The following is a 14,617-nucleotide window of genomic DNA, read 5'->3' as shown; positions in this document are numbered from 1 at the left end:
AGCCCCTAGTCAGAGCTACTAGCTGCATGGCTAACTGAGCTAACTAGCTAAGGGCAGCCACAGTTAGCAGCAGTTAGCAGTTACTCTTGTGGTATGTTGTCCTCTTTGAGTTTTTGAGTATGACTTTGACAGTTGACCGATTCTTACATATTGCACCTTTAAAGTGTTACTCATAAAATTGTCACATTATCGTTGTATCATGCTTTATACTGGTTTGTTTTTTAGGCAATAATTTGGAATAAACAAAAGAAAAAGGGGGAGAAAAGCTTGGCATTATTAGGATTTAAAATTTGAATTATTACAATCATATCTACAGTTGTGTTAATTAAGGTTTCGGCCTTATCAAAACTGTTATTTATCTTTTTGGATGCCTTAAAGCAAACATTGCGTAGGGGAGACTGGGGTAAGTTGAGCCAAAGGGTAAGTTGAGCCACCCCTTGTCATTTATTTCCTAAAAAACATTTTTCACTCTTGAAAGTGAATTTAGTATATCATAAGTTTCATGAGAATTGTGTTTAGACCAAAATAGATCATTTTTAATTTGTTTTATACATCAATTGTGGTATCTATGAACTACAACATGAGGTCATAAACCTAGCATAAAAGTGCAGCATTTTAGCTGTGGGGACTAATAAAGTCAAAATGGTAGCTCTGGGGTAAGTTGAGCCATTTGGCCAGGGGTAAGTTGAGCCACCCAGCAGAGGTGGGAGATGGATGGATCAAGGGAGAAATGGGCATAGATGGAACGAGAGGAAGATGGAGGGAGGAGTTTAACGAAGATGGAGAAGAAAGGATAGATAGAGGAAGGAAGGATGACAAGAGGATGAGAGTTTCAGTTCAGAATATTCAATGTGTTACTAGTCCATAACTGACCTTACTATCAGCAAGGACACCAAGAAACTATGATTCTGGACCAAGGATTCAGTTGTAGTGTTTTCTTTCCAAAAACACAGCTGTTCATGTTCTCTTCCCAAGCGCACTTTAAGGTTTTCTCATGTTAAAATGTTTTTTTTACAAAACAGTTTAGCAGTAATATGCAATAATATTACAAAAGTTATTGTACCTGTTGAATTGTGTATAATAAATAAAAATATACATGAATGTGAACAAGTGACTGTTATTCAGGGAGGGAGAAGGTGAGGGAGGGGTGAGTCCAACCCACTTATCTACCGTCTACCGTCTGTGTGTTTCGATGTACCGCTTAAGCTATTATTATATTCTTTATTTTCAATGCTGTTGCCCTTGATATGTCCCTAAAATGTTATATAATCTCCTTACTGGTGCCAATTCACTGTCTGAATTCACTCAGCTTCCCTCATCAGTTGTCATCACCCTATCATCTGTCAGAAGTTGGCACCAGTCTTTTCTTTTGTCTCCAGAGCTTGTTTGAAAGTGGTGCAGTAAATTGGACCCCGGCCAATCTAATGACAAAAAAAAACATTTTCTCTTGTAAAACTGAAGAAAAAAAAAAAAACAGTCATGTGTGCATTGATGTTAGTTTATTTTATGTCATTTCAACCTGTTCATGCCATATTACTTGTTCTTTTTTCTTTTTCAATGAAAGAGTGAATATTTTCCGGTGTTTTTCCGGGTGCAACACTTTCCAGAAGGAGCTGTGGGAAATTCTGTGGCTGCACGACACATCAGGTAGACATTAAGACAATTGAACCATGGAACCAGAAACACCAGTTCATCGGTCTAATCCTAACTTCCCGCTCTCTCACAACACAACCCTCATTGTTAGACAGGCAGAGGTGAGCAGAGTCTCTGAACAGGTGCTCCACAGGTAAGATTATTCTTCTATCTGGATCTAGTGTATTTAGTGACTCGTTTATTGGTTTGATTATTAGTCTTTTACTTTTGATACAAAATGCAATGCTCATTCCTCTGGCTGTCTCATGTTTGGCCCTGTCTTAGAGGTTGTTAACACTGGAACGGTACGAACAGAACAATGATATTCCTGAGTTTTAACGCTGCTGAGATGCTGTAGGTTTATTATTTTTTTCATCACTGCACACATGCTTTTACAGCTTTGTCTGTAACAGCTGTATTTAATGCTCTGCTTTTCAAAGAGGCATGAAGCTGTTTTTACAAATCCTCAGTTATTTGTCTAAAACTATTTCCATCCAGACATTTTAATGCTGTTTGGAGGGACAGAGATTGATTGATTGTTGTCCTGCGTTGGTTTTTTGTTTAGGTGTGGTGTCACGATGCACAAGAACATGAAGAACACAGGTAGAGTATCGCATCAGGAAATCTGATTTATGGTTTGATGGTGTTTGTAGTTGTTTACCAGTAGTTTGGTGCAGCTTATGGAAAAAAAAACCTGTTCCTTTAAGATTAACGCTAAAAGTTTCAAGTTATTTCATTTTATGCATGTTAACTGATCTGGTCCTATCAGCAGTTTGGGGGATTTAATCCATTCGTTTAAATCACAGTTCTTCAATACTTGTTCATTCTCGTATTTTAAGTCCTTCGCTAGTTTCCCGAAGAGCACCTACAGGGACACACAATGGAGATGAATGTAAACGAGTGTGGTTTAAGCAAACGATTGCGGAACAATGGGCTTTTCTTTTGCACACACAGGTGGAAGTGCGGTGTTCTACACGCCAGGTGCAGTCGCGACAGAGATCAGATCAGGATACCTGTTCAAGTCTCCTCCACCAAATCGGATGAAGTCAGAGGTAACAGACTCGGCACTATATTGAATGTGGGCGATACATTTACAGCTTTTTATGTAGTATAGCGCATTTTTTATGTGGATCATGTTTCTCTTGCAGAAATCGTGGAAGAGGCGGTATTTTGTGCTGTTCAAAATCAGTGAACAAGAACACCAGCTGAAGTACTTCAGGAGTCCACGGGAGAAGGACAAGCCGCTCGGAAGGATAGACTTGGAGCAGTATGTCTGCACAAAGCTCGTGAAGCAACATTTTTCATCTCATTATGAGCCTATGAGTATATAATCAACTGCTCTTAAATGAAAAAATGCAGTTACACCAGCTTTGTTTTTCAGCATAGATGCCCTCTGTCACTTAATGTTGTGTCAATTGTGTCCATCTGTCAGGATCTCACTGCTGTACGTGAGCCCTCAACAACACCAGAAATGGGGATGGATCCAGAAGAACTTCAAGTGCTCTCCGTCCTCTGTGCTCTGCATCAAGGCTTGCGACCGGGACTACTTCCTCGTCGGGGAGAGCAGGTCAGGCAGCTGGTTCCTGCAGGAGATATAAAAGCACTGAGATGGAATTTACAGCTTCTTACCGACTCCCGTGCATTTTACTACGCTACAGTAAAAACTCCTGATATTTCAGCCTCGGGACAGAAGCACAGGAATGTCTTTTCACTGTACAAAAAGATAAGCAGTAAATCATGTGGGTGTTGATAACCAAGCTTTACACTGGACGTTGATGTAAGAGCCCTTTTCTGATTTCCTTTATGTAGTCGGCCGGGGGGGGGGGGGCGGTAATGGTGAACTCAGGTTGCCTGGAGCAAGGTGCATTGATTTGACTGTCAGACAAGACAAGATGCTAATTTTAACGACCAATAAAGGAAAAAACAATCAACCTTTAAAATCATATCACACGATCAGTGAAATCTGTTTAGATGTAGACAGTGTTGTGGGCGAGGAGACGTCACTAAGACACGTCAAAGACCGAGACAGGACGAGATCGAGTCAAGACAAAAAAAAAGTGGAACATGCAAACCATAGGCTCTCCTCTACTGACTTATTCAATGTACCGTGAGAAATGGATTCATAAGATAATCACAAAGCATCGCAGAGGTGAATATTATGTGTGGGATGTTTTATCTTCAGCCTAACATGATGCAATTTGTTTGTTTGTTTGTTTGCAATTGAATAACACATTACAATTATTTTGTAACTTGGATACATTCCACCGTAACTCCACCAACACTGGCTGTGATTTTAGGGATATGTGGGGATGAGGAATGTCTAAAACCTCGACATCAAACCATTTTTCTGTCTCTTAATCTAGTTTATTCTGCATGCATTGAGATGTTTTTAGTAGAAATGAATCCAAATACAACACTCTGGGAAGGCAGTAGTACCGAAACAAATGGGTAAAATAACAAGCTGAATCCAAAAAAAACACAAGGCAGGGAACAAAAAGCAAGAAGCAGCAGACTAAACTGAATACAAACCGTGATGACACGAGGGACACAACCCATTTAAAAACCCAAAACCGTGACATAAATGCAGCCGTTTAAATCAGTATATACGGCTTTCAAAAGAGTCTGGTTGTGGATGTCTTCAGTAACGGCAATGAGAAGATAAACAGGCTCAGATACATTTATTGCATTCAAATGTGACAGTCTGTGATTACAGCTCACAGCTGGGCCGTCAGTCCTCCACTCAAGGCCCCCGCTGACACTTTCACGGCGCCTCATGAAACACTTCCCCTCCGCCCTTTACAACACCGACTATTTTTGGCTTTTCTATCAATCAGGGAGAAATGATGATGTTCTCCTGTTCAGTAATAACGGTCAATCAGCCGAGAATTGGCTTTTTTCTCTCCCAAGCTCCGCTCGCGCCAATCTGTCGCCACACGTCACCGTTTCCACTTGATATTCGGATTACGGAATTGAATTTTAGTAAATATAGTAAATGTAATGGCCATAATTTGTGTAAGATGTTGTTGTTCTTTTAAGTGTTTCATATGCTCCTCTTGCCTTTAGCGAGGAAGCGGACGGCTGGTTCTCCGCCTTGTTTGAAGCCCTGAAAAACAGGCCTCATAAAGTGATGACTGCCGAGGTACATGTAAATTTGAGTTCTTCCATCAATCATTTGTATTTGTTGAACTGCTTTGTCGCTGTCACTGACAATGTCTTTTTTCTGCCAAAGGAAATTTGTAGAGGGCCGTCTGCACCCGAGGTAAATATCTTTTCCTCATCAAGAGGGAAAATGTATTTAATGCTTATACTTTGCCAAGCGTTAGGTGAGAACATCAACGCCACTCTCCTGTAGGCACGGTACATTTGAACCTGGGGCCCACGGCCAGTTAGCTTAGCCTAGCATAGCAGAAAGACTGGGAACAGCGCAGCGACTTTGAGGCTCATCACTCAGCATGTTTTATCTTGTTATACTCGTTTTTACACATACAATTTTTGTGCAGATTAAACAAACGTCATACAACACGTTGCACAGTGAGCTGACACATGATTTTGTTATCTTTTAACAGAGCTAGGCTAGCTGTTTCCCACTTGTTTCTAGTTATTGTGCTAAGCTAAACTAAGCTGAGATAACAGTCTGCTGGTTTTAGCTATAGGGGCCAGTTTACCGAACAAACATCAGCGAGTCATCAGTCGTTTTATCCGACTCTAGGAAAGGAGTATTTTGTAATCCCTCAAACTATGTTCATGTAAGAAGGCTTATCATCGAATAGGTTGCCTTATTCTTAAATATTGCTTTATTTCCTGTTATTGGGCCTCCATTGTTACGCTTCCAAAATTCTCAGTCATAGTTCTCACAGCGTCCCGAACACTATACAGATACTCTAACTGTGCTTATCAATCAACTCTTCATCTCTTCCTGCTTTACCAGGTATCAAAACCTGTTCTGTGGAGAAGGACTTTCTCCATTCGGGCTGAAAAGGTCGGTCCGTAAAGGCGCTGCACTGTACATTTTCACTGAGATTGTCTAATTTTGTTCACAAAGAAAACTTCCTGCTGTCAGATTAAATGTGAGAAAACCACCTGATCGCCTAAATGTTGCACATATGGGTGTTTAAAATTTGTGCGGTCTTTTCATTCTTTTTCAGGGAGAGTTGAAAGGTCGGTCCATGTCTGATCCGTCCTCGAACGCTTTGGATAATGTCACCAAGAAATCAAAGGTGCAGCATCTTGTGATCAGTAAACACATTGATGATGATTCAGACAATTAAGTGTGGGTAATTGGAGTGTCTTATTGCTCTCTGATCGGCCGGCAGGATGAAGATTATGCCAAAAGACGAGCATCGGAGCCAATCTACGACTACCCAAGATCCTACACAAGGAAAATACAAGTAGGGCTTCCACTTACAATCATCTTCAATATTGATTTATTTCCCAAACGTTTTCTCAGTTGATCAGTAAATAGTCTATTAGATATAAAAACAAATAGATAAAAATGAAATAATTTGTGAGATTTATCTATCTTTGCTTCTAAATTGTGATTAACTGCAACAAAATATTAGTATTTATAATGTTTTTTTCTTCATGAATAATTTGCAAACAGGCTGAAGAAAATGGTGACACTCGTCGCAAGAGCTTGGACTCAGTGTGAGTGATAATGTATTGATCTGATGCATTTATTTGCTTAATTGATCCTCAGCGGCTTTATTGTAACATCTGTTCAAATAACACATGCTAGAATGTTCGCACCCTTCATGTTATTTGCTTGTCCGTCTCTTGTAGATATGAATCAATGATGGAAGTTCAGCTGACACAACAACAGCCGTCTCAGGCAGCGTAAGTTCGATTTATAGCTGCGACATCATCACTTAAAGGTGCACTCTGTAATTTCGCGAAGAAATTTAAATTGGAACAAAAAGATCCTCATTGACTGAGTTTTTTTTTTTTAATGCCTGAAGAAAGTAAATGAATAAACAAACTGACCTAAAGGACAACACAACTTCATTCTGTTTTACCTTGTTTATATGTGGTGGACCCCGCCACCTTTCTAGCTTGTCAGGGGGACCTTATTTTCCTCTGAGAACAGCTTGTTTATTCAGTTATAGGAAATATAAATATCTCTGATTGTATAACCTCATTAATATGGTTAACATCACAATTTTGAGTTTCCCCAAACTACAATTTCCCCTTTTAAAAGAATATTTTTTTTCCCAATAAGCATAAATAATCGCTAAATATTGTTCAAATTGATAGAAGCTCATGTAGCTCTGTATACCACATCCTTTCAGGGACTGTGAAGTTGAGAAGGCGACCCTGATGAGGTCCGTCAATCAGGTGTATGAGCGGCTGAAGACACAGATGTCTCCGCTCCCTGCATTCAGCGAGGAGAAAGGTGAAGACAGGTACAGATCTCAGATTGATCTCAGGGGTTGTTCTTTCTGTGTTTGTGTGCCATGTGCGTGTTTTTGACATTTCACTTTGTCTTCGGTGTCACTGCACTATGCCCTCTGTGTAGCGCATTTTTGTCAGTGCCCTAGATACCAAAATAGTTTACTCATCAGACGCAAACCGCAACCACATCTGGCTCAAACACCTAGAACGGCAACAAAGAAGGTGTTATTTTTAAGAAACTGTTGACACTCCAGCACTAGTCAGGCATCCAAGATGGGCAGCCCCTCAGAACCGGTTCAGCCACTTGCAAGCTTGACTCGATGACACATCTCTTGAGCAAGGTTATACCCGTGCAAGATAGCACACTGATCATCTCTCCAGATATTTATACAGTTTAAAACGCATGGGGTGACGGATTGTATAAACTGTACTTGGTCTTACAGTTCAGCTGTGACTGCTTCTGATCTTAAAATGATTAGCTGTACAGTAATCCCCGAAAAAAAAGCTATGTTGCTCGTGCAGTCACATTTGACAGCATTGCAACTCATGTGTGCTATCTTAAAAGGACAGTTCACCCAAAAATCTAATCTAATTTATCCTTTACCTGTAGTGCTGTTTATCTAAGTAGTTTTTGTTGGTGTGAAATGCAGTTTTGGAGGTATCTGCTCAAAAGATTTGCGCCTCTTCTTGAACATAATGGAACCAGATGGCACTCAGATGGTTTGTGCTGCATACATTTGAAAAACTCAGCGGTCTCTGTCCAGGAATCATGACCCGGTTAGTCAACATAACCCACAGAACTTGCTGTGAGCAGTTTCATGGAGGGCAATATTTGCTCAAGTGACAGTCTGGGATGTAAACACGAACAGGATGGAAGCACATGCATGCTTATCTCTGCGGGTTGATACACACGGAACAGTCTGCCGTCTTTATTCATGTTTCACGTGTTTTATATAAGCTTTGCTCTGTTTTTCGTGATGGATTTTAATGTATTTGAATCGTCTGCTGCAGCTGTCCTCACACCTGCTCTGGGCCTGCAGATGAAGATTTGGCAGGATGTCAAAAAAAGAAATGTTATTAATGTGCAATGTCCCTGTAACTCTAAGCCAGCATGGATGAAAACACAATTGGGCGGGTGTAAGTTTGCTAGAAGCAAAGTAGCTCTTGAATATACATAAAAAGTTTCATGCAACTTGCTCACAACAAGGTCTGTGGAGTATCTCGAGCAACCAGGCCAGGATTTTTGGAAAGAGACGTGGCTGAGTGCCGTTTTGTTCCATCATATTAACATTTAGCGTCTCACACCAAAACAAGCAGAAGCAGAATAAATAGCACTACAGGAAAGAGGGACAATATGTATTTTTGACTTTGGAATGAACATTCCCTCTGTACCCTTTTGCTAAAATAGCAGATTATGTGATAATAGTAAAACTGATGATATAAATCATCTTTTTGTGTTTAATGTGTTTAATTACAAGTATTGGTTTATAGTAGCTGATGTTATAAGCTGACAGTGATACCTGACCAGGTACCAGCTGCAGATGGAAAATCCCTGTGTGTAGAAACCTGGGTGTGTTTTATGTCTGAAGAATGAACTCTTCATTGTGTCCTATTTCCTCTTTCAGAGCCTACAATGTCTCGCCTCAGGGTTGTGGCATTTAAAACAATGTACTACACGTGTCTGATTACTACGTTCGGGTGCATACAAGCCTCTGCACACACTTTATTAACGTTATCATATGCATATCATTGATCATTATCATATTTTCTATCACATTTGAACTGGACTTTCAGTCTCTGTTGCATGTTCGACCTACAGCATCTGAGAGCCCGGTTTGACCTCCTTGTTTACCAAGATCACTGTGTTGATCACTGATACAGCGGGCGGTCACCTAAAATCATGCCTCTTCCAGCTGGTTCATGCATAAAATAACCCTTCCTGTCTGCAGTTTGTTCTCCTGAACGTTTGTGAATTCTGCCTCTCACACTGATTTCTTTCTAAGTGGCCAACTGCTGTGCCGCCACGCGGAAGAACATCCTCCGTACTGCATTTGGCATATGGGTCAAAAAGGCTCGTCTCGAAAGTGCTTCTTAATTAGGATTCCCTCTCGAGCCTCGGCAGTGATTTGGGAACCATGTGCTTCTCTCATGCTGTTTCGATGAGCTTTTTTTAAAAATAATCTCAAGACATCTGGTCCCCTTTCTGTATAACTGAGAGAAGCCGCTTTTGGTTTTGGGATTCTACAACGCCCTTTCACCCTTTATCAACCAAGTCTTCCCTTTTAAAGGTGCATTATGTTAGAATTGGCCAGTGGTCCTGACTGAGAGCTCAGAGTTGTATTATGAGACAGGCATCGTAAATCTCTGCAAGAAGAAGTCTTAGAAATGCATCGAAACTCTGGGGGTTGCACCTTTAATTGTCATGATCATCCGGTAAATGGCCCAGTGTGGACTGCTGGGCATCCAAGGCTTCTGTTACAGTGCCAGAAAATCTGTGTCTCCACTGTGCAGGCACATTCAGAGGGCATTCTTTCATAATTAAAGCACTGACCTCGGCTCCTGCTGCACGAGTGTCTTGTTGTGTTTCAACAAGACACTCGACACATGCGCCGAGATCTGACGTTATGATCCCTCACGCTGTTTCCTTGTTCTTGCAGGGAGGAAGCCAGGACTTCAGACTTCAGCAGCGGCTCCAGTGACAACGGCGCCGGCTCTCCTGTTGAGATGGCGGCGACAGTGAACGGGCAAAGACCGGACAAACAAAGCTCCACTGAAAGGTGAGGGAAGCTGACCCCGAATCCAGACAAGCGGGCACTATTGTTTGAAACAGGATGTGACGAGCGTCAGTCGAGAGTCGCTCTCCCCGCCCACTGTTGCACCATCCCGTGCTGTCAAATCAAATCAGTGAGAAACAGCTTTGTAATGTTTACACCGAGAGGATAAAAAAAGAAAGGTGACTAAGTCCACTAAATAACCCCAAAAGAATGCCGGGGCCACCGCTGACACGTTGCTGGACTGGTTAGAGTGGTTTCTGGAGGTTTCTGCCACAAGTCGTTGGCGCAATGATTGCTGAATAATGATGAGCAATACTCCACATGAAAACATCAGCAACATCAGCAACTCAGTTGACCTTGCCACCAGAATTTGAATGAGTTGTTCTGAGAAAATTAGAAGTCCTTATCTGTGCAGACACTCATCGCACTAAAATGGAAGAAGGAGGCGTCAATAACCCGAAACCTCCGCTTTGTTGTTTTTGCGGATGAAACTTCCTCTGTAGAACAAAAGTTTTCTGTCGTTTTCCCTCGTTTCCCAGTTTGATCCACGGAAGGTCGGTGTCACGAACAAACAGAAGATTTCCTGAAAACAAGATGAGAAACAAACAATAGCGTTTTTTTTTTAGGACGGTCGGATGACGGAAGAAGATGTTTTTTTCTCGCACAATGCCTCACGCAGCTGTCGAGACTGACATGTGGTTCTCCGCAGCATGTCAAAATAAACACAACGCCATTAAACGAAGCGCTCGCTGTTGTTTGTGTTTCTTTTTCCAGCCTTGACACCATCACCCCAGAGGAGAGGGATATCGAGGTCAAGCATGCAGATTTGAAAAAACACCTGACATTAACAGAAGTGGAGGGGAAGCCGTGGTGAGTCTGTCTCTGAAAATAGGACCACAAACCCACATTGTTGTTAAAAAGGTCTCACATGTCGGAGTGCTTGATTGAGACACGTGGACAGACACGTTTGTTTTGTTCTGCATCGATTAAGCAATTAGAAAGACCACAGTTGTGTTTGCCACATTCAGGAAATGCTGGTGACGGTACTGCACGTCCTCTTTTGCTCTTCTTGTGGCTGAGGAAAAAAAAAAAGAATACATTTCAGACTTATTGCTGCGCTACGGAAGCTGTCTGTTCATTCCTGGCGGATGATTGCGAGCATTCGGCTGTATTGTGTGGAATTCTGGGCACTGGTTCATACTGAGATTTGGTTAATGCGCTTTGCATTAATTGGTTTCATTTGGCAAAAAGTCTAAATTCCCATTCTAAGGTTTAGAAAAAAACACTGGTTCATGTCTTTGTTGCTATGACACACACCTTTTTGTAGAAAAGTTGTTAAAAACACAGGCTGTGTAGTGAAGGCAGCATGTAGCAAGAGCAATAGCCTCAGTCCTTCTCCAGCATCTACACAGGATGCATTCAAGCACAGTATTATCATTTATAATACAGTATTTATACAGTAGTTACACATGTGAAATGGAAGAAAATATGAGAGGAGTCCTGTTAGCACTGATAGGAGGGAAAATATAGAGTCATTGTCGTCTTAATACCTTAGTCGTATAGTTTCTAGAAGCGTGATGTAACGTCTAAAGACTTGCTGCTTTTGAATACAATAAAGTCTCCAGCGTCATTATCGAAAAATCTTTGAAACTAAGTCCAGTTGCCTCTGACCTACTGCATACAACACATGGATGAATGGATTTATTATTGATGGTAATTATAAAGTCTTACCAACAGAATATGTGTGTGCGTGTGTGCGTTACAGTGTGTCTGGCTGGACCGGCCAGCCACAGTCAGTATGCCTGTTCCACAAAGGAGACCAGATTCTGGCGATCAATGACTTGCACACCAGCAGCGTGGACGAGTTCAACATGTACCTCAGCAAGTCTCTCAAGAACGAGGTACGCTTACGTCGTCCATGTCCGTGATAGCATAGAGCCTGTTTGCATGCATTGATTAATTATGTGACGAATTCATGAGGGGTAAATGATCTCTCTTTTCAGGTGAAAGTGACCATCCTGCGTCAGCGTGGATGTCGGCCTCTGCACTCGCCAACTGGTCTCTGCAGCGACTGATTGCAAACTGACCACCAGGGGCAAGACTTGCTTCCTGTGAACGGCGGTTTCTTGCCATGTGTCGACAACCGGCAGTGTTTTCCTCAGGCTGTGGCCAGTACTTACTAATCTGTCACTCTTCTGCTTTAGTCTATTTAAAGTCTAGTAGAGCCTAAAGTGCAAATGAAGGATATTTAATCTCACCAACAGTGACTCGCAGATCAAATGCATTCGAGCTGCAAAGCGCTCTTTGCGTATACAATGACTTGCTGTTTTTACAGAGCATGAGTCATGTTATCTTTAGCCCGTTGCGTGTCGTAGTTACTGTAGATAAGACGTTTGTTCTCAAAAGTCATCTCTAGGAGGAAGCAAACGGCAAATGTTTTATGGAAACATATTTCCTCATAGCGCTGTTGTGATTAAATAAATTGTGCAAGACGCTGTGTGCAAAACTCTACTGTATATAGACAATCTAACCACTGTATTTTTGCACTAATCAAAATGTATCGACAATTTAAATGCACATAAAATAGAGTAGAAATAATATCAAAGATTCTTGGTGTGGAGTTGGATCTTTTCTTTACTTTGACTGAACTGCTAATGTGACTTCTGTGAGAACGCCATTATCAACTCTGAATCGACATCTACGATCCTAGTGAGGTGAAAACACATGCAGTGTTTCCATAAACTCCTTTCGTGTCTTTGCTGCTGCAACTCAAGTGAGAAACGAGCTGCGTGACTGGTGCAGATGTCATCACCCAGCAATCAAAGCTTATTTCCATCCAGATTTTGCTCGGCATTCAGCCGTATGATGCTGTTTTCATGCTCGTCCGATTACACCATGCCGAAAAAAAAGGGTGTGGCCTATGTCGAAATGTCTCTGTCACGCATCCAGACATCTAAATTCAAACCATTCTTATTTGTCTTGAGAAAGTTTGAACAGTAATAAGGAGCGGATAAATAACAAAGAGATTTAGGACGAGACCAGTACTTCACCCCGGGGAGTCTGAATTAATATGCCGACAGAGTGGCGCTGCAGCTCAGGCTCCTTCTGCTGCTTCCTCTCTGATTCGAAGCAGTAATGGTGACTTAAATGTGCAACGTGTAAGAAGTGGCTTCCTGTTGAATTCATGCTGCCCATAACTAAGGGCAGCATATCACCAGAGTCACTGCTAACTGAGCACATTACATTTAGCTCAGTTAGCAGTGCAGTTAGCCGGAATACCTGGGGAGTGTTGGGAGTTTTACACCACTTGCATTTTCTACATAGACGTCAAAACTGTTGATAGTTAAATTAAAATTCTTACATATTGCACCTTTAATTTAACCTTTATAACATTTCTGAATTATGCCAAGTAACCGATGTCACACCTGACAAAGACAACAAATGGAAATTATTCACAGGTTGAGTTTCATATTCAAAATGTTTTGTATTTTTACTTCTGTCCACTGACAAATGTCTTTAGCTTGTCTAAACCCTTTAACATGAAATGATATCATATGACATTGTAAATATAAATAGAGACCTCTTCCCAGAGGCCGATGCATGCCGTTGTATCAGCCTTTCCAAGATATATGAGTTCTGACAAATACAATTACTCAGGACATTTATCTTTCAACTGTGACCCTCAAGCTGTGCTGTAATATAAATCTGTTCTGTTAATAAACAAATATATCCCTTGCAATAGTGCAGCGAATGCAGGTTGTACTGGGACAATGTATCTGTGATTTACTTGTAAAACGATGATGAATAAATGTTACCATATCATTAAGACGCTGCATTTCCTTTAACTTCCTCTCTCTTGTAATGGCGAATGTCATGTAAAGAGAACAGGCTGCAGGGTTCATGCAACAAAATATCATTCAAATGAGATGAATTCCACTTTCTATAGCTCAAAAGCCATAAAGTCAAGGTTTAGCTTCTTATCCGAGCTTCAAGTTGGCATTTCAAGAGTTGCATTGAATAAGACACCTGAAGACATTATTCCAACCGAACAGCTTCATTAAACCTTTCACGTTTGTTTTTCCAAGTATTTTCGGCTCATTGTTGTGTTTATGGAAGAGTGACGTGAGAGCCAAAGGGTATCTTGGCAGGGGTTCAGTATCAAGCTCAGCAGGTGCAAGAACCTGAATCTCCAGTTTCCACCTTGAAGACAGAGTTTACGTAGTGATCTACACGACCATCTGTGAAGAAGACACAGGAGGACTCTGTGAGGATTTCTTGTAACTTCCAACAGCTTGGTTTTTTTGCTTTGCATATAGACCTCATTACATAGACATAATTATCTTCCACCATTAAGACTGCTGACTGAAATGGAGACACATTTCAAAAATCGCTGCAGTCAGTCCAATTTAAGTCTGGCAAGACTTCATACATATAATTCATGCCTAGGGAGAGAATATGATACGCTGTTATTATTAGAAGTGTCTCACTGGAAATGGTTCCTCTGGGCGCAAATAGTAATACAGTGGTTATCAGTCACCTGGTAAAGTGGGTGATAAGCACGGTGACATATGCGTGATTTTTAAATAGGAAGAGGCAGGAGGTGTAATGAAATGCCTAGAGATGGTTTTCAAACAGAAATTTGCTCAGCAGCTCCTTTTAAATTTGATGTGAAGTGCTCTGAGGTGTAACAGGAAGCTCTTACATGTGCCGTTCCTGTTGTGAAAGAATAAAATGTTAAAATCGAATTGTTGTTGCACAACCGGGGGAAGCCACAGTCAAACATCCAATCCCTCCAGTGTTTATCATCTAGATACCCCTTGAGG

General features: G+C 41.2%; 1 protein-coding gene across 3 annotated transcripts; it reads left to right on the top strand.

Annotated features, from left to right (window-relative positions):
- Positions 1-1,754: 1,754 nt before the first annotated feature.
- Positions 1,755-13,620, top strand: LOC115571583 (pleckstrin homology domain-containing family S member 1-like). Of its 3 annotated transcripts, none has more exons than XM_030401048.1 (17): positions 1,755-1,786; positions 2,198-2,235; positions 2,587-2,684; positions 2,781-2,899; positions 3,065-3,199; positions 4,696-4,771; positions 4,862-4,891; positions 5,561-5,611; positions 5,778-5,849; positions 5,946-6,020; positions 6,233-6,276; positions 6,412-6,465; positions 6,918-7,031; positions 9,678-9,797; positions 10,569-10,664; positions 11,560-11,695; positions 11,798-13,620. In XM_030401048.1, exons 2-17 carry the CDS (start codon positions 2,211-2,213, stop codon positions 11,867-11,869), a joined length of 1,317 nt encoding a protein of 438 aa, XP_030256908.1. In that variant the 5' UTR covers positions 1,755-1,786; positions 2,198-2,210; the 3' UTR covers positions 11,870-13,620. The 3 variants fall into 3 exon arrangements, with proteins under 3 accessions (XP_030256908.1, XP_030256909.1, XP_030256907.1); XM_030401049.1 differs by lacking the exon at positions 1,755-1,786 and adding an exon at positions 1,901-1,937; XM_030401047.1 differs by lacking the exon at positions 1,755-1,786 and adding an exon at positions 1,904-1,986.
- The last annotated feature ends 997 nt before the right edge of the window (positions 13,621-14,617 follow it).

The sequence above is a fragment of the Sparus aurata genome, chromosome 20 (assembly GCF_900880675.1).
Source record: "Sparus aurata chromosome 20, fSpaAur1.1, whole genome shotgun sequence".
NCBI lineage: Eukaryota > Metazoa > Chordata > Actinopteri > Spariformes > Sparidae > Sparus > Sparus aurata.
The sequence above is the reverse complement of the archived record's forward strand: the minus strand, read 5'-3'. Positions and strand labels throughout refer to the sequence as shown.

What these genes read in the sequence shown, in the direction of transcription:
- LOC115571583 (XM_030401047.1), top strand. Translation starts at nt 1,952, where the DNA reads ATGATATTCCTGAGTTTTAACGCTGCTGAGATGCT. An exon ending in CAAATCGGATGAAGTCAGAG is followed by an intron (nt 2,685 to 2,780) that starts GTAACAGACTCG and finishes TTTCTCTTGCAG; the next exon opens with AAATCGTGGAAGAGGCGGTA. An exon ending in AAACAAAGCTCCACTGAAAG is followed by an intron (nt 9,798 to 10,568) that starts GTGAGGGAAGCT and finishes TTCTTTTTCCAG; the next exon opens with CCTTGACACCATCACCCCAG.